Here is a 19,932-nt window from a genome sequence, read left to right as displayed (position 1 = left end):
GCTTTGGACTTGTGAATATTCATGACACCTTACTGTTTAACAGCGTCCTCCAAGAAGTACAAAGTAATCTGTAGGAGGAGGGAAAGAAGGTGAGACATGGTTTTAGTCTTCACATTAAAAGTGACAAAAATATTATAGAGAGATCGCTCATCTAACTCTGTTGACTAGTGAGGAAGCGCCACAGTCAATCCTGTTACTTTTTCTTATTTCATCTCTTTCCTAGTGATCCGTCACCATGAGCACGGATGCGGAGATGGCCATCTACGGCAAGGCTGCCATATACCTCCGTAAGCCTGAGAGGGAGAGGATTGAGGCACAAACAGCACCCTTTGATTCAAAGAATTCCTGCTATGTGTCAGATGCCAAGGAGCTTTACCTTAAGGGTTTAATTACTGGCAGGGCCGAAGGAAAGTGTACTGTGACAGTCACAAATCCTGACGGCACTAAGGAGGTAAGCCTGATTTGTTGAAGTTTGTGGAATTACTCTATTTTTTTCAACCTTAACTAGGCAAGTCAGTTAAGAACTCATTTACAATGACGGCCTACCAAAAGGGGGGTGAAAGAGGAGCGATTATGATAGAGGAAACCAAGTCTAGATTTAACTTTAGCCTCCAGCTTTGATATGTGCTGAGAGGACAGTGTACCGTCTAGCCATACACCCAAGTACTTGTATGAGGTAACTACCTCAAGCTCTAAACCCTCAGAGGAAGTAATCACACCTGTGGGGAGAGGGGCATTCTTCTTACCAAAGCACATGACCTTTGTTTTGGAGGTGTTCAGAACAAGGTCAATAGCAGAGAAAGCTTGTTGGACACTAAGAAAGCTTTGTTGTAGAGCTTTTAACACAAAGTCCGGGGAGGCGCCAGCTGAGTACTGTATAATCTGAGTATAAATGGATGAGAGAGCTTCTTACTGCCTGAGCTATGTTGTTGATGTAAATTGAGAAGAGTGTGGGGCCTAGGATCGAGCCTTGGGGTACTCCCTTGGTGACTGGCAGTGGTTGAGAGAGCAGATGTTCTGACTTTATTCACTGGACTCTTTGAGAGAGGTAGTTAGCAAACCAGGTCAAAGACCCCTCGGACACCAATACTCCTTAGCCTGGCCCACAAGAATGGAATGGTCTACCGTATCAAAAGCCTTGGCCAAGTCAATAAAAATAGCAGTATAACATTGCTTAGAATCAAGGGCAATGGTGACATTTTAGAACCTTTAAGGTTGCAGTGACACATCCATAACCTGAGCAGAAACCAGATTGCATCCCCGAGAGAATACTATAGACGACAAGAAAGCCAGTCAGTTGATTTTTGACAAGTTTTTCTAACACTTTTGATAAACAGGGCAAAATAGAAATAGGCCTATAACAGTTAGGATCAGCTTGATCTCCCCCTTAAAGCAACCTTAAAGAAAAACATGTATAAAAAGGATTTAATTTTTGTTTTAACAAAAGACAAGAAGGATTTCTTTGTTTTCTGTAAACAGAATATTACCTTTAAACACATGATCTTTATAGCTCTATTTAAAAATGGCATAATTTTTTGTATTGACTAGTCAAAATTCCCCATGTATGTGTCAGTGGGTGATAACAATGTAGTTGGATTCAACAGGGCTGCACATACAAATACAACATTGTATTTAATGAGCAAAACGTTTTGTCATGTCCAGTTTGATCTGCATGTAATCTAGATTTCTGACTGTTTCAGGAAGGAAAAGAGTTCAAAGACGCAGACATCTTCCAGATGAACCCCCCTAAGTACGATAAGATTGAGGACATGGCCATGATGACCTACCTGAATGAAGCCTCTGTGTTGTATAACCTCAAAGAGCGTTATGCAGCATGGATGATCTATGTAAGAAGCCTGCATAAACACAGACACACATACACATACATGAACATAACAAACACACACACACAATACTACACATCAATAAATGGTAGAAATGAACACATACCAAAACAGCAGGTCTACATCAGTATACCAGAGACCCACATCCTCACAGAAATCCAGGTCAATTTCAGTCAGATTTAGCTAATCCCCTAATTTAATGTAATCCCTTTCCTCCAGACCTACTCTGGGCTGTTCTGTGCCACGGTGAACCCCTACAAGTGGCTTCCTGTGTACGACATGGAGGTTGTTAACGCCTACAGAGGGAAGAAGAGGATGGAGGCTCCACCCCATATCTTCTCTGTCTCTGACAACGCCTTTCAGTTCATGCAGATCGGTATGAACTCTCACGGATGGATGGTTGAATGGATGGAAGGAAGTTAAAATATACTTTAGAGAGGTATCTACTGCTTTCTAGTCTAGGTTTGAACAGTCTGCTGGGAATATCTGATTTCACTAGCCTTGAATGGAAATGCCAAGGCAGCAGCTACTCTTCCTGGGGTCCAGCAACATTAAGGCAGTTACATACAATTAAAAACATAGCACATTTCATAGCTACTATTGCATCAATATGTTTTACCATAACAGTTTATAATCCAGGGTTACTCCAAGCAGTTTAGTAACCTCAAATTGCTCAATTTCCACATGATTTATTGCAAAATTGAGTTGAGGTTTAAGGTTTAGTAAATGACTTGTCCCAAATACAAGGCTTTTAGTTTTTGAAATATTTAGGACTAATGTATTTCTTGCCACCCATTCGGAAACTGACTGCAGCTCTTTAAGTATTGCAGTGATTTCACTTGCTGTTGTAGCTGACATGTAGTGTTGAGTCATCAGCATACATAGACACACAGGCAGTGTCACACTCCAGTCACCCAAGTCATAGACTGTTCTCTCTGCTACCGCACGACAAGCGGTACCAGAGCACAATGTCTATGACCAAAAGGCTCCTTAACAGCTTCTACCCCCAAGCCATAAGACTGCTGAACAATTAATCAGATGGCCACCGGACTATTAGATTGACCCCCCCTTCCATTTGTTTTGTACACTGCTACTACTCACTGTTTATTATCTATGCATAGTCCCTTCACCCCTACCTACATGTACAAATTACCTCAACTAACCTGTACCCCTGCACACTGACTTGGTACCGGTGCCTCCTGTATATAACCCCATTATTGTTATTTTATTGTGTTACTTTTTATACGTTTTTACTTTAGTTTATTTGGTCAATATTTTCTTGACTTTTCTTGAACTGCACTGTTGGTTAAGGGCTTGTAAGTAAGTAAGCATTGCATGGTAAGGTCTACACTGTTGGTTAAGGGCTTGTAAGTAAGCATTGCATGGTAAGGTCTACACTGTTGGTTAAGGGCTTGTAAGTAAGCATTGCATGGTAAGGTCTACACTGTTGGTTAAGGGCTTGTAAGTAAGCATTGCATGGTAAGGTCTTGTTGTATTTGGCGCATGTTACAAATAAAGTTTCATTTTCACAGTTACAGGTCATTAGTAAAGAATGAAAAAAGTAAGTGACCCAAACAGCTGCCTGACAACCTGGATTATGTTGAAGAACATAATCCATAATCCATTAAAGAACACCCGCTGTGTTCTGTTAGACCAGTAACTCTCAACCCACAATATAGCAGAGGACGTAAAGCCATGACTCCATCCACAATATAGCAGAGGACGTGAAGCCATGACTCAACCCACAATATAGCAGAGGACGTAAAGCCATGACTCAATCCACAATATAGCAGAGGACGTAAAGCCATGACTCAATCCACAATATAGCAGAGGACGTAACAAGTGCGTTTCCAGCAGCAGATTATTTTTTTAACCAGGCAAGTCAGTTAAGAACAAATTCTTATTTTCAATGACGGCCTAGGAACAGTGGGTTAACTGCCTGTTCAGGGGCAGAACGACAGATTTGTACCTTGTCAGCTCGGGGGTTTGAACTCGCAACCTTCCGGTTACTAGTCCAACGCAAGCTGCACTGAAGTCTAACAAAACAGCCCCCACAATCTCTTTATCATACATTTCTCTAAGTCAATCATCGGTAATTACATGTTGCTATGAATTCCATAATGTTGTTTGAGTATGATTTTTTATTTAACCTTCATTTAACTAGGCATATGAGTTAAGAACAAATTCTTATTTACGATGATAGTCTACCAGGGAAAAGTGGGTTAAATTCTTTGTTCAGGGGTAGAACAACAGATTTTTAACTTGTCAGCTCGGGGATTTGATCCAGCAACCTTTTGGTTATTTGCCCAATGCTCTAACCACTACTGTAGACTACCTGTCGCCCCGAAATGATAAGCAATGTGTTTTTGGTTCCAGATAATGAGAACCAGTCCGTCCTGATTACGTAAGTTCTATACAAACTTTTCAAAGTTTTTCTATTATAACTTGGGTGTGATGAAAATACACAACATTATGATTGGATTAGGCTACGTGTAAGTCGATTACTGTGAATATTTGTTGTATTCTCAATGCTATTTTAGTGAATCCCAATCTGATACTCAAACATGTGACTGAAACCCCTATTTCCCTGTCATATAAACCAGCGGAGAATCCGGTGCAGGAAAAACTGTCAACACCAAGCGTGTCATCCAGTACTTCGCCACGATTGCAGTGTCTGGTGGTGAAAAGAAGAAGGACGAGCCCGGCAAAATGCAGGTAGGTTGTGTTTGTGTTTGCCTTTTTCACACATTTCAGTCTGATGGGCTGTGTAAACTATTTTTTCCAGCGGTGAATCCTGTTTCAAGAAAAGCGTTGACCTCTTTATCAGTTTCCGAGCTACTTGTGTTTGTCTCAATCAGGGGTCTCTTGAGGATCAAATCATTGCAGCTAACCCTCTGCTGGAGGCTTACGGTAATGCCAAGACAGTGAGGAACGACAACTCGTCTCGCTTTGTAAGTATGAAGGGAATACTGTGGAAGTTACCTTGCATTGGAAACATTTATTTTAGTAGTTCCCTATTGTTTTATCAATATATGTCCTACAAACTGTAACATTTAAAGGGGTCTATCAAATAGTTGACCTATTTCTAACCCCCATGCTCCACTACAGGGTAAATTCATTAGGATTCATTTCCAAGGAGGCAAACTGGCTAAAGCTGACATTGAGACCTGTGAGTTGGTTTTGACTGTTTCTCAATGCTTTCCTAAATTTACACAGACACTTTTTTTTAGATATTTTTTGTAATCTCTCTCTCTCTCTCTCTATATATATATATATATATATATATATGTATCTCTCTCTCTCTGTATCTCTCTCTCTCTGTATCTCTCTCTCTCTGTATCTCTCTCTCTCTCTGTATCTCTCTCTCTCGCTGTATCTCTCTCTCTCTGTATCTCTCTCTCTCTCTCTCTGTATCTCTCTCTCTCTCTCTCTGTATCTCTCTCTCTCTCTTTATCTCTCTCTGTATCTCTCTCTCTCTCTCTTTATCTCTCTCTCTCTCTGTATCTCTCTCTCTCTCTCTCTCTGTATCTCTCTTTCTCTCTGTATCTCTCTCTATGTATCTCTCTCTCTCTCTCTCTCTCTCTTTCTCTCTCTCTCTTTCTCTCTCTCTCTTTCTCTCTGTATCTCTCTCTCTGTATCTCTTTCTCTCTGTATCTCTCTTTCTCTCTGTATCTCTCTCCCTCTCTGTATCTCTCTTTCTCTCTGTATCTCTCTCTCTCTCTCTGTATCTCTCTCTCTCTGTATCTCTCTCTCTCTTAGACCTGCTGGAGAAGTCCAGAGTGTCATTCCAGCTGCCTGATGAGAGAGGCTACCATATCTTCTTCCAAATGATGACAGGCCACAAACCTGAGATAGTTGGTATGGAAATGTAGAGGTTCAGAGAACATTATTCCCACCCCTATCTGTGGAACTTATAAAAAATAGTTAATGGTCCACACTATTAATACTATTAAAATGGGTACATTCAAGGTACCAAGGAATGAACTGTGAAGCACTAGTCCATGTGTCTCAGTCCCCTCTTTTGATGCTATTTATTGTTGTGACGTGACTACCATTAATGCGATGACAGCTATTCATTGAATAATTACATACCACTTTCAATTATTACGCAATTAAATGAATCATATAACAATTCATTAAGTAGTAATCTGCGGCACCACAGGAAAAGATAATTTAATGAGTTACTGTTTCCCGACTTAACTCAAGAATATCAGAATATCTCGATATACTATCCGTCATGCATCAATCATTTGCTCCTATTTCAGTCTCATTCTGAACATATTAATATCCTATAAATCTGCACGAACCCTAGTCTCCATGATGAGTCAGCAATACACAAATTGGCTGAATTATTTATTCACTAACTAACTAAATAATCACACAGAATTACATAAACACACACACACAGGATAAATTATACACTGATTGTTAGCGGGTGTCTCGCTAGCGGGACACCAGCCGACAACATCCGGTGAAATTGGAGGGCGTGCAATTCAAATAAATAATTGTAATATTAAACATTCATGAACATACAAGTATATTATATTATTTAAAAGCTTAAATTCTTGTTAATATAACTGCATTGTCCGATTTACAATATGCTTTACGGAGAAAGCATACCATGCGATTGTTTGAGGACGACGCCCCACATGAACATATTTTTCAACTTTTGAAGATCTTCCTCTGTTTGCAATCCCAAGGGTCCCAGCTACAACATAAATGGTTGTTTTGTTAGATCAAATTATTCTTTAATTCCCCAAAAGTCTGTTTAGTTAGCGCCATTGATTTGAGTAATCCACTCGTTCAACATGCAGACAAAGGAGTCCAAAAAGCTACCGCTAAACTTAGTTAAAACAAGTCAAACAACATTTCTATTTAATCCTCAGGTACTCTAAAATCAAAATAAACTCTTATATTTCATAGTATGATTGTTCTTTAAGTCACGACCACTTCCCTCATTATTTACATTAGAAATATTGTTTCAATGTCCAACCTTTTGATGTTAAAGTTTTGGGCGGAGTCTCTATCTACACACAAAGTATTTTTGACTTCTCCATATTGCAGTGCAGAGAGAGCGGAGGTTTACAACCGGTCGTTAAAGTCCTAGGACCGGCCCCACTTCTCCCCCCTTCCTCTGGTGGGAGAGAGAGAGGGGGGGGGGGGGGGGCTCCCTTTGATCCTCACCCAGGAGGGAAAGTCATAACATTATTATATACTACATGTATTCTTGAGTCCATCTATTGAGTAAAGGAGGGAGAGATACTGTAAAGGTAGGACAGCAGAATTCTAAGATTTAACTGACAAGCCATCCTCTGCTGTTCACAGAAATGTCGCTCATCACCACCAACCCCTACGACTTCCCCATGTGCAGCCAGGGTCAGATTACTGTGGCCAGCATCAATGACAAGGAAGAGCTGGATGCCACAGATGTGAGTCATACAAAGGGTTAATCAAACTATAGATAGGGAATGGGTAGAACCACCATACACACTGAATGCACTGAGCAATTTCAACTTGGTAGCAGCTGGGAATTGTCATATGTTTTTAGTTTGATTCTAAATGCCTTGTGTTAGTTAGGCATGTGACTTCACACTTCACCTTGGGGCACATGCTTTTAAAACATCCACAAGAGAGTGCCACTAAGTGCCCTGTGGAACTGTGTTAAAACTCCCATCTACTAGCGTAATAAGTAATCATGTGGAACAGAGAAGCCAGTCAATTCCATTCATACAATTTGTTCTGGACTGAGCACTGTATCGTGCTGTAACTGAACAAATGACCATCAGTTAATCCCTGTTATACGTCCTCTCCAATGCCAGGATGCCATTGGAATCCTAGGCTTCACTAATGAGGAGAAAATGGGCATCTACAAGCTGACAGGAGCTGTACTGCACCATGGAAACTTGCACTTCAAGCAGAAGCAACGCGAGGAGCAGGCTGAGCCAGATGGCACAGAAGGTGAGTCCCACTCATTGATTTACAATATGTAAAGCATTAGTCCCATTCATTGATATAAAATATGGAAAGCATTAGACCCATTCATTGATATACAATATGGAAAGCATTAGTCCCATTCATTGATATAAAATATGGAAAGCATTAGACCCATTCATTGATATACAATATGGAAAGCATTAGACCCATTCATTGATATACAATATGGAAAGCATTAGTCCCATTCATTGATATACAATATGGAAAGCATTAGTCCCATTCATTGATATACAATATGTAAAGCATTAGTCCCATTCATTGATATACAATATGGAAAGCATTAGTCCCATTCATTGATATAAAATATGGAAAGCATTAGACCCATTCATTGATATACAATATGGAAAGCATTAGACCCATTCATTGATATAAAATATGGAAAGCATTAGTCCCATTCATTGATATACAATATGTAAAGCATTAGTCCCATTCATTGATATACAATATGGAAAGCATTAGTCCCATTCATTGATATACAATATGGAAAGCATTAGACCCATTCATTGATATACAATATGGAAAGGATTAGTCCAATTTCCAAACATAGAAATAAAACACTTAAGACAGACAGTGCCAGATGAAAGTCAGGCAGGAGACCAAATTCCTACCCCCAGAAATGATTTGAAATGGTAGATGTGGTAGAAAATCAAAACCTAACCTACAGGAAAACATCTGACTGTCCACTGAGAGTACAGAACATTGGGAAACAATGGGAAACAAGTCTGAGTCTGTTGTTGTTGGTTATCTCTCCAGTGGCTGATAAAATCGGCTACCTACTGGGCCTGAACTCAGCTGAGATGTTAAAGGCTCTCTGCTACCCCAGAGTGAAGGTCGGCAATGAGTATGTGACCAAGGGACAGACTGTGCCTCAGGTAAGGTTGTAAATCACAGCATCTTAGGAGCACAGGAATTATTTTGGGGATGAGTGCATTACCCCCTTTTCTCCCAATTTCAATTACTATCTTGTCTCATCGCTGCAACTCCCCAGAAGCGAATAGTAATGTGTTTTCCCCCAAGCTTTTATTACCTTATTACTAGACATGGTCAACATCTCATGTATTCATTTGAGCTGTTATTATTGCAGGTCAATAACTCAGTCTCGGCCCTGGCCAAGTCCATCTACGAGAGGATGTTCTTGTGGATGGTTATCCGTATTAACCAGATGTTGGACACCAAGAATCCAAGGAAGTACTATATTGGTGTGCTCGACATTGCCGGGTTTGAGATTTTTGATGTGAGTGTGAGACCAGAGCAAGACAATTAGTTTTGATTGAGAGGGATTACAGCCTTGTATGATGAAATGATTCTGAAATCCCTTCAACAGTACAACAGCATGGAGCAGCTGTGCATCAACTTCACCAATGAGAAACTGCAACAGTTTTTCAACCACACCATGTTCGTCCTGGAACAAGAGGAGTACAAGAAAGAGGGAATCGTCTGGGCCTTCATCGACTTCGGCATGGACTTGGCTGCCTGCATTGAGCTGATTGAGAAGGTAAGCTGTCTGTGAGAATTAAAATGGACCGCAATAACATAGCTCATTGGGAGCGCTGTGTGAGATTATCACAGTGGTACGAGGAATCTGACTTTTGAGAACTCAGTATGTTTCCTATGATATGCCCATAAATTAATATAATCCTAAAATAGCATGTTTTGTAAAGGAATAAATGTGGTCCTAATTGTACATTTCAATAATTTAATATACATCTCTTTTCGTGAAGCCAATGGGCATCTTCTCCATCCTTGAAGAGGAGTGCATGTTCCCCAAGTCTTCAGACACTACCTTCAAGAACAAGCTTTATGACCAGCATCTTGGCAAAAACCAGGCGTTTGAGAAGCCTAAGCCTGCCAAAGGCAAGGCAGAGGCCCACTTCTCCCTGGTGCACTATGCCGGCACTGTGGACTACAACATTACTGGCTGGCTGGACAAAAACAAGGACCCCCTGAACGACTCTGTTCTTCAGCTGTACGGGAAGTCCTCAGTCAAACTGTTGGCTACCCTGTATGTTGCTGCCCCACCTGAGGGTAAGACTAGCATCACATCAAAAGATTTAACTGAGCAATACCCACTGAGCACACCACGTCATTTCATCGTGACGCATTGATCAACCAAATTCCAACCTTTATTCACCAACTCAAAAAGACAGCCAGAATTGTATTGATATCCTAATGTGTTATCAATATGCTTTCAACCATATTAAAGCACAACCAAATTCCAATGGAAAAACAAATGTCAGATTTTTGGGTTAGTTCTCATCTAAATGTGCTTTCACTGCGCTTTCAACCACTTAAAAGCAAAGTTCAAAAACAAAGTTCCAATGGGAATACAATGTCAGATATTTTGTATTAATTAAACAACTTAATGTGTTATCACTATCTAATAGCAGAACCAAATTATCTGGACTGCAGTTGAGATTACATTAAAAGTACATTGATCAATACTGTTCAAGATTCTGCTCATTAAAGCAAACGTGAAGATCTTCACAGACCTCCGACCTTTGCTATTTTGAACATGTGAGCTTTCTATGATTACATAAGAAGACATTGATAGTTACAATAGGCTAACCAGAACATGTGGCCATGGATGTGTTACTCATTTTAAGGTTGAATAAATACTGTTACATTAGTTTGTAAGATAGCCTTAACTTTAGGCAATTTACTGTATTGCAAAAGTCTTATTGAATTGTTTGTTTGACAACTCAACCAAATATCAACATATAAAGGATATCTTATGCAGATAGTTTCATCTGAACCACTGGCTTAATCGTATTCTTTAACTTTTGTTTTTGGTTTAGTTGGAGACATGAATCAAACATATCATTAGTTTAACTTTTCAACAAGTGAATAGGCTATTTACTGCATTGAATCTTAGCCAGGTCACAGTTGTAAATGAGAACTTGTTCTGTAGACAAACTGCATATTGAATTGTTTGGTTGTCAACGCAACCAAATATCAACATTTGAAGGAGATTTATGTTTTGTGCCACTGACTTAGTCTGGCTTTAATTCCAGTTTGTTTATTCCATGTGTAACTCTGTATTGTTTATGTCACACTGCTTTGCTTTATCTTGGCCAGGTTGCAGTTCTAAATGAGAACTTGTTCTCAACTGACCTACCTGGTTAAATAAAAGGTGAAATAAAATGTAATTAAAAAACAAAGCAAATGTAATATGTTGGATTGACATCTCAATCGCAACCAAGAATCAAAGTTAAAGAATAGGACTAAATCAAATCTAACTTTATTTAAAGTGCATTTAAAGCTTGATTCGATTTTTGGTTTGGATGGAGACGTCAATCCACCATATCAATTTTTAATTGGAAGACGAACTGGAGTCAAAGGAGAAGAAATCACAGATGGAACTAAGCAGAACATCTCCTTCAAATTTTGACATTTGGTTGCGCTGACAACCAAGCACAATTCAATATGCAGTTTGTCTACAAATTAATAATTGATATGTTGATTTCACGTCTCCAGCTCAATAAAAAATCTATGTTAAAGAATAGGTCTAAATCTAATCTAATTAACCTCTAAATGCACTTTAAATCAAGTTTGATTTGGTTTAGTCACAATATTTAACTTCAATGTTTGGTTGAGATGGAGACGTGAATCCAACATCTTAATAATTAACTTGAAGATAAAATTTGAAATCCACCAAAACTTGAAACCCTTGGCCTTTATTTATTGTCTATTTTTAGTTGAACCCGGGGCAGAACCCTGGGTAGAATTTGAAGCCTGGGTAGATGACTTCCCTAATGCTATGTAGGCCTAAGTAGCATCATTGATGATACACGACTCACAAAGTATTGTTACATTTCATTTGCTCTGTTAAACCTACCATTTCGAATGATTTTTGATAGCAACAGTTTTTGAGAGATAGCTCAATCCTCATTCTCCTGATAGCACATTGGTAACAGTCAGTGACAAATATGAAAGCCAAGCAGGGCTGGGCTTGGTTAAAACCCTGGATCAGGGACCAAAGGTTAGCTGTAGATAGATCAACTCTCCAGTAGGACATGTTGCCCAGCCTACTGTTTTTTTCTGATAGAGGATATCACGTTGTTTCAAATATATTAATTCAACATATTTTATACAATGTTTTTCTATGTTGAAATTGGTTATAATGATGACATAATGCTGTGAAATTGAAATTTCACCTTCAAAACAACTGTTGATTACTTTTTTCAAATCCAGTGTATTTTCCACATAGATTCCAAGTCACAGTACATTGACAAATGACTTTGAAACAACATTGATTGAAACTGTTTGTGCCCAGTGGGTAGTTAGACCTCCGACCTACATTTTTTATTTAAAGTCTTTGAATGTATCACATTTCCCAGGGTTGTTCCCTGGGTTAATTTACTCAAACAACATTTGCATTAAGATAAATGTGAAGTTAACCCGAGATTGTCTTGTTTATAAGGATCTCTTACTTTTGCCCATTTTAACAGATACAAGCAAGAAAGGAGGCAAGAAGAAGGGTGGTTCCATGCAGACTGTGTCCTCGCAGTTCAGGGTGATCTTTTGAAATGTGTTTATTCAGTCCTTCAAAAGGTGCATTGATTATCCCAAATTATTTATTTAAAAATTGGTTTGTAATCCTCTTACAGGAAAACTTGGGCAAACTGATGACCAACTTGAGGAGCACTCATCCTCACTTTGTGCGCTGCCTGATCCCCAATGAGTCAAAGACTCCAGGTACAAGAACTATTGAGTGATATATTTTTATGTAATCAGTAAAGTATCAGTAATATCAACGAACCCAATCTTTAACCTGTTTATGAGTATTAAAAGAGACTTGGTTTGTGTTTCCAGGTCTGATGGAGAACTTCCTGGTTATCCACCAGCTCAGGTGTAACGGTGTTCTGGAGGGTATCAGGATCTGCAGAAAGGGATTCCCCAGCAGAATCATCTATGCAGACTTCAAGCAGAGGTTCACGCACACAAACACAAATGCACACATACATACATACACATTACATGTACATTTGAGTCATTTAGCAGATGGTGTTATCCAGCAGCATACCACCCTGCATCCCACTGCTGGCTTGTCTCTGAAGCTAAGCAGGGTTGGTCCTGGTTGGTCCCTGGATGGGAGATCAGATGCTGCTGGAAGTGGTGTTGGAGGGCCAGTAGGTGGCACTCTTTCCTCTGATTTAAGGTGATCCCAATGTGCCAGGGCAGTTAAACAGATGTCCTGACTCTTTGAGGTCATTAAAAATCCCATGGAGTATAATGTAAGGGTGTTATTAACTGGTCTCCTGGCTAAATGTCTGATCTGGCACTCATACTGTCATGGCCACCAAATCATCCCCATCTTCCAATTGGCTCCATCTGTTCTCCAGGTTGTTGATGAGAATGTGTTCTCAGTCAACTTACCTGGTGAAAAATGTATACTTTTTCGTACTGGTCCCCCCACATGCACACACAAAACAATGGAAAAGATCAACTCTAAGGGTCAGTATATGTTACCTTTTACGTAATATAACCAACCTATTGCAACTTGACATATGTTAAGCATGTCTCCTCATTCAGGTATAAAGTACTGAATGCCAGTGTCATCCCTGAAGGCCAGTTCATGGACAACAAGAAGGCTTCTGAGAAGCTGCTGGGGTCCATTGATGTGAATCACGAGGACTACAAGTTTGGACACACCAAGGTCAGTCAAATACCCCCAACAAAAGCTGACAAAACACAACTTAAATGAAATTTTAAACCCTTACCATTCAAAATCTCTCCAGTTGATCAACCACCCTGTTATACTTTCTTCTTCATTAAGCTAATATAAAAAAGGTGGAGAAACATTCTACTGTTATTTTCAGTCATACATCCCAGGTAAAGAAGATAAACTCCATTTATTAACCTGTGCATTGTGTTACAGTGGTATGGCTGCAGTTATCTGTATCACTTTACATTATTCATCTACAACTGTACAAAACCTTTCAACTTCTGAACACACTATCCCATGGTCTGTGGTGATTTCCCCTCTGTTGATCCAACCCTTTCGATCTGTTACCATCTGACTGTGGTTCCATTGACCATGTTTACCTGTGGCCCAGGTGTTCTTCAAAGCCGGTCTGCTGGGGGTACTGGAGGAGATGAGAGATGAGAAGCTGGCCTCTCTGGTCGGCATGGTCCAGGCTCTCAGCCGTGGATTCCTCATGAGGAGAGAGTTCACCAAGATGATGGAGAGGAGGTGAGGAATAGTAGACATCTTCGCACTTCCTATGAACCACCTTAATGTAAGGAAGTATGATTCCATACTGTATACGCTGCGAGTTGTTCAGAATGAGAAAGTACGCCTTATAATGTTCTTTTAAAGCTGCAGTTTAGGATTTGGAAAGCTGTTCAATTGTACTTTTAATGTGTTGTATTTACCTATTGATTCTGGAAGAATATAAAATGCCTCATGAGCTTAGAGCGCTGTCAATTAATTAAAGAGGGGTTACCTTCCCCTTGCCTCCTTCCTCAGCTGTGGGGGGGGGGCTCTATTTGGTAGTTCTTCCTCTCTCAGAATGTAGCTTGTCAGTCACCATACCACTCTATCCTTTCTGTTGACCAGAGATGCCGTCTACTCCATCCAGTACAACATCCGTTCATTCATGAATGTGAAAACCTGGCCATGGATGAAGGTGTACTTCAAGATCAAGCCCCTGCTGAAGAGCGCTGAGACTGAGAAGGAGATGGCCAACATGAAGGAGAACTATGAGAAGATGACAGCAGACTTGGCCAAGGCTCTGGCGAAGAAGAAAGAGTTGGAGGAGAAGATGGTGACCCTGCTGCAGGAGAAGAATGACCTGGCACTCCAAAACGCATCTGTGAGTGAGCCACTACCCTCGTAAGGGTACATTTACACACATTAATACACACACATGATTACACACATGAATACACACACACATGAATACATAAACACACACACATGCAGACAGACAGACAGACAGGCACACACACATTCACACACATACACACATTTTCATACTCTCCACATACACTGCTGCTACGCTGTTTATTATCTTTCCTGTTTGCCTTGTCACTTTTACCCCTACCTACATGTACGTTGCATGATGTATTACCTCAACTACCTGGTACCCCTGCACATTGACTCGTTACTGGTACTCCCTGTATATAGCCTTGTTATTGTTATTTATTGTGTTACTATTTCCTATTTTTCTTAGCAATTTTTTAAAACTGTGCATTGTTGGGAAAGGGCTCGTAAGTTAGCATTTCACTGTAAAGTCTACACCTGTTGCATTCGGCGTTTATGACAAATAACATTTGATTCGATGAACACACGCATACACTGTGAAGTAGTAGTAACTGCCAAAATAAAGGACCCCCCCCAGAGGAAGTTTCCGCCACGACTTCGATGTAATTCCTATCCTAGTGCGGAAATGCTCGTTTAGTTCCACACTCCGAACTCCGACATATGACTCCTTATAAATATTGATTAATCAGGCATGCACATCTACACTACTTTGAAGAATCATAAATATAAAATATATTTTGATTTGCTTAACACTTTTGTTACTACATGATTCCATATGTGTGATTTCATAGTTTTGATGTCTTCACTATTATTCTACAATGTAGAAAATAGTCAAAATAAAGAAAAACCCTGGAATGAGTAGGTGTGTCCAAACTTTCTACTGGTATTGTTATTATTATTATTATGGTATATATTGAAGTTATGTTGATTTGTTTTGACATCTTTGACAAATGTTAGTCTATATTTTCATACAGAAAGTGAGGACACAGATTTTTTATCCTGTTCTGAAAACAGGAATCAGAAAATCTGAACGATGCTGAGGAAAGGTGTGAGGGGCTCATCAAGAGCAAGATCCAGCTGGAGGCCAAACTCAAAGAGACGACTGAGAGGCTGGAGGATGAAGAGGAGATGAATTCTGAGTTGACTGCCAAGAAGAGGAAGCTGGAGGACGAGTGCTCTGAGCTGAAGAAGGACATTGATGACCTGGAACTCACCCTGGCCAAAGTGGAGAAGGAGAAGCACGCCACTGAAAACAAGGTATCATGCCTTACCATAGACAGTCTAACCAAACAATAATCCAAACAATAATCAACTCAAAACATAGCTGAAATGGAATTCAAGCCGTATTCTGGGTGCAGGAAAAATTGTGGAATTTAAGTTGCGGGGTACTCCTCACATTCATTGAATGTTCAGCTCCCCCTTTGTTTATGACTTCCATTCTGTACACTGGCGTAAAAATGGTGTAAAATTGTAAAAAATCTAGTGTTAAATCAATAAGACATTACTTGTTGATACATTTCAAATCTGAATGAAATTAATGCAATACATGTCAAACTAAATCTTTGTAGTGACCAAAGACAAATTTTGTTGTGACCATTTTCAGGTTAAAAATCTGACAGAGGAGATGTCGTCTATGGATGAGAGTGTTGCCAAGCTGACCAAGGAGAAGAAAGCCCTCCAAGAGGCCCACCAGCAGACACTGGACGACCTGCAGGCAGAGGAGGACAAAGTCAACACTCTGACCAAGGCCAAGACCAAGCTGGAACAGCAAGTGGACGACGTGAGTGGAGTTTGTCATTTTGGCCATGATAGTATGCAAGATGACATTATCTTCAGTTGTTTAGAGTTCAACAATATGTGTATTTTTATGTTGTAGCTTGAGGGTTCTCTGGAACAAGAGAAAAAGCTTCGTATGGACCTTGAGAGATCCAAGAGAAAGCTGGAGGGAGATCTGAAACTGGCCCAGGAATCCATAATGGACCTGGAGAATGACAAGCAGCAGTCTGATGAGAAAATCAAGAAGTAAACACAATCAAATGGCTACAATATGACCTACTATGTTGATCAACACAATGGTTGTTCTTGACTAATTATTGTAATTATGAATTAGCATTTGCATGTGATTTTTAAAAACTATGTGAATGGTATAATTCTCTGTCTTTAAACTATCGAACCAAAACCAACTATGCAATCATTGTGTTTGTGTTTGTTAGGAAGGACTTTGAGGCCACCCAGCTCCTCAGCAAGGTTGAGGATGAGCAGTCTCTGGGAGCTCAGCTGCAGAAGAAGATCAAGGAACTCCAGGTACAGTACAGGATCTAAGCTCCTGTACAGGAAAGCAAACACCTGAATAATTTCCTGACAAAAACTGTGACATATTTCTTCTGGTAGCACACATTTTTACTGGTGGCTTCTGATGGCTCAGTAGGTTGGAACATATTGTTTCTTGCTGATGTTGCTGATGTTGTTAAGATGGTGCTTTCATAGAGTTAGATAGAGGACAAATACTTTATCGGTGACATTATGGCCTGTGTGATAGCATGGACAGCTCCATTTTAATACAGTCAATTGTCTTCTTATTTTGTGCTGGAAACAAATGTAAATCTAATATATTGGTGAGCCATATCAAAATCGTGTCATTTATTTATTGCCATGACTAGATGCCGGTGTTATTGCTTAAAGCCATTTTCTAACCATAGGCAACACAATTTGAAGAAGACAATGCTATAATCATTGGCCCAGTTAACTACTTTAAAATGGTGGAAGCTCTCAATGGCAATGTCCATGCTAAAATGGTTTAATCCATCTAGAGACCTCTATCTAACTTTATGGGTGGATTTTACTGATTTGGGTTTGGTTCCTGCATGGGACACTGTCTATTGAATATATTAGTGTAACTGGCTTTGTTTCAACATATGAATATTCTTGGTACCATTTGAAAGGAAACACTTTAAAGTTTGTGGAAAAGTGAATTGAATGTAGGAGAATAACACAATAGATCTGGTAGAACAAAATTTAAAGTTTTTTTCTACCACCATCTTTGAAATGCAACAGAAAGGTCCCAAGTCTAGCCATGACTCTGGTTGTAATTCCGATAGTGTCTACAAGAGGGCAGCAGTGCATGTCAAAGTTTCAGACTGATAACTTGAAGTATGGGCAAGCCACAAGACATTTAGTGTGAAGTCACCCAGGTACATTTGGACAAATTGTGAAGGACACATTTACATTACATTTCTCTGCAAGAATATCATCAAATCTGTATACTTTGACTTTGATTTAGCTTTTCCAGTATTAGTAGCCATATTGTAAGTTCAACATTTGTGAAACACCCAGTTTTCATAACTTCATAACTCTCCATGTTCTTGCCATTTTTGTCCAAAAGGAAAAGGCTTGTTGTCGCACAATGTTAGCAGAAAAATTGTGTGACAGATACTCCCGTAAAGCCCAGCTCATTGGTTATCTAGCTAGTTTTGTTTGCCCCCGATTGGTGCTTATTTAACAAAGTTAGTCAATCAAGTGAAGGCCACCCGTGTCATTGGCATGCCATGAAAGCTTCGCTCTCTGACCAAATTTGGTGTCCTACAGGATGTACTACAGCTCTAATGATATAGTGAAGTTTTGTTATGTTCTAGAATCTCTGAGGAATAAATACAAATGTAATTTGACTGGTTGAAACAACGTTTAGGGTTACATTTTCACAGAATCCTTTCTTTGTAAATTGAACGAGTGGAAATTCTAAATCGATCGTGCATGCTATATGGACCTTTTTTAGGATATGAAAAAGGATTTTATCTAACAAAACGACTCTTCATGTTATCTATGGGACCCTTGGGATGATAAAATTCTTCAGAATGTAAAATATACATCCTTTTATTATTTTGTGAGGTTCCAATGTTTCAACTTTATTGTTATTCCCCGCTGCTCCTGCCCCCTACTTTAGGCCCGTATTGAGGAGCTGGAAGAAGAAATTGAGGCTGAGCGTGCTGCCAGGGCCAAAGTTGAGAAGCAGAGGGCTGATCTCTCCAGGGAACTTGAAGAGATCAGCGAGAGGCTGGAGGAGGCCGGAGGTGCCACTGCTGCTCAGATTGAGATGAACAAGAAGCGTGAGGCTGAGTTCCAGAAGCTGCGTCGTGATCTTGAAGAGTCCACCCTTCAGCATGAAGCCACAGCCGCCGCTCTGCGCAAGAAGCAGGCCGACAGTGTGGCTGAGCTCGGGGAGCAGATCGACAACCTGCAGCGTGTCAAACAAAAGCTGGAGAAGGAGAAGAGTGAGTACAAGATGGAGATTGATGACCTCTCCAGCAACATGGACTCCATTGCCAAGGCTAAGGTGATTAGTGATGTTTTGGTCAAGCGGTGTTGAGGAGGGTCAACTACATTTCCATTTATGTGAACTGAAGTAATAATGGTACATGTTTCACTAACAGGGCAATCTGGAGAAGATGTGCCGTACTCTAGAGGACCAGCTAAGTGAGATCAAGACGAAGAATGATGAGAATCTTCGCCAGGTCACTGACATCAGTGGACAGAGGGCCAGACTTCTGACAGAAAATGGTACCATCAACAATGAACAACAAACCAATACTTTCCTTAAGTGGTACACAATAAAATGTGTTGAGGGCTTGAAGTCCAGTCCACATTCAAATATTTGGAGAAATTACTATTCACCATCTAACATTGCCCTACAACACATTTTCAATCATAGAGAACAGAGACCCCATTAACAAGATGTCCCTCTATCTCTGCAGGTGAGTTTGGCCGCCAGCTGGAAGAGAAGGAAGCACTGGTGTCTCAGCTGACCAGAGGCAAACAGGCCTTCACCCAGCAGGTGGAGGAGCTGAAGAGGCAGATTGAGGAGGAGGTCAAGGTAAGGGACCCAATCTGGACTCCACCAACCACAGAGTGTAGAGAAATATCTACATGTGACTACGCCACCCTCAGAGACTTCAAATCAAATTGTCACGTGCTTGGTAAACAACAGGTGTGGATTAACAGTGAAATGCTTACTTATGGGCCCTTCCCAACAATGCAGAGAGAAACATAGAGAAATAATAGAAAAATAATAACAGGAGGAATAAATACACAATGAGTAATGATAACTTGGCTATATACACAGGGTACCAGTACTGAGTAATGATAACTTAGCTATATACACAGGGTACCAGTACTGAGTAATGATAACTAGGCTATATACACAGGGTACCAGTACTGAGTAATGATAACTTAGCTATATACATGGGGTACCAGTACTGAGTCGATGTGCAGGGGAACGAGGTAATTGAGGTAGATATGTACATAAAGGTAGGGGTAAAGTAACTAGGCAACAGG

The 19,932-nt window shown here is 40.1% G+C and overlaps 1 protein-coding gene across 1 annotated transcript in view; it reads left to right on the top strand.

Moving 5' to 3' along the window:
- The first annotated feature begins 223 nt into the window (after nt 1–223).
- Nucleotides 224–19,932, top strand: part of LOC110491198 (myosin heavy chain, fast skeletal muscle) — a 35,465-nt gene continuing 15,756 nt past the window's right edge. The window contains exons 1-27 of the mRNA XM_036945883.1: nt 224–451; nt 1,701–1,847; nt 2,064–2,220; nt 4,221–4,248; nt 4,448–4,559; nt 4,703–4,795; nt 4,953–5,013; nt 5,604–5,702; nt 7,170–7,273; nt 7,664–7,802; nt 8,592–8,710; nt 8,923–9,072; nt 9,163–9,333; nt 9,560–9,863; nt 12,287–12,351; nt 12,446–12,533; nt 12,651–12,768; nt 13,371–13,494; nt 13,895–14,031; nt 14,398–14,653; nt 15,619–15,861; nt 16,208–16,384; nt 16,481–16,626; nt 16,818–16,908; nt 18,545–18,934; nt 19,032–19,158; nt 19,353–19,471. Coding sequence (XP_036801778.1) covers nt 236–451; nt 1,701–1,847; nt 2,064–2,220; nt 4,221–4,248; nt 4,448–4,559; nt 4,703–4,795; nt 4,953–5,013; nt 5,604–5,702; nt 7,170–7,273; nt 7,664–7,802; nt 8,592–8,710; nt 8,923–9,072; nt 9,163–9,333; nt 9,560–9,863; nt 12,287–12,351; nt 12,446–12,533; nt 12,651–12,768; nt 13,371–13,494; nt 13,895–14,031; nt 14,398–14,653; nt 15,619–15,861; nt 16,208–16,384; nt 16,481–16,626; nt 16,818–16,908; nt 18,545–18,934; nt 19,032–19,158; nt 19,353–19,471 — 3,981 coding nt within the window. The 5' untranslated portion in view covers nt 224–235. The remainder of the gene's footprint in view (nt 452–1,700; nt 1,848–2,063; nt 2,221–4,220; nt 4,249–4,447; nt 4,560–4,702; nt 4,796–4,952; nt 5,014–5,603; nt 5,703–7,169; nt 7,274–7,663; nt 7,803–8,591; nt 8,711–8,922; nt 9,073–9,162; nt 9,334–9,559; nt 9,864–12,286; nt 12,352–12,445; nt 12,534–12,650; nt 12,769–13,370; nt 13,495–13,894; nt 14,032–14,397; nt 14,654–15,618; nt 15,862–16,207; nt 16,385–16,480; nt 16,627–16,817; nt 16,909–18,544; nt 18,935–19,031; nt 19,159–19,352; nt 19,472–19,932) is intronic.

The sequence above is a fragment of the Oncorhynchus mykiss genome, chromosome 16 (assembly GCF_013265735.2).
Source record: "Oncorhynchus mykiss isolate Arlee chromosome 16, USDA_OmykA_1.1, whole genome shotgun sequence".
In the NCBI taxonomy this organism is placed as follows: Eukaryota; Metazoa; Chordata; class Actinopteri; order Salmoniformes; family Salmonidae; genus Oncorhynchus; species Oncorhynchus mykiss.
This window is presented reverse-complemented; position numbering and strand designations above follow the sequence as displayed.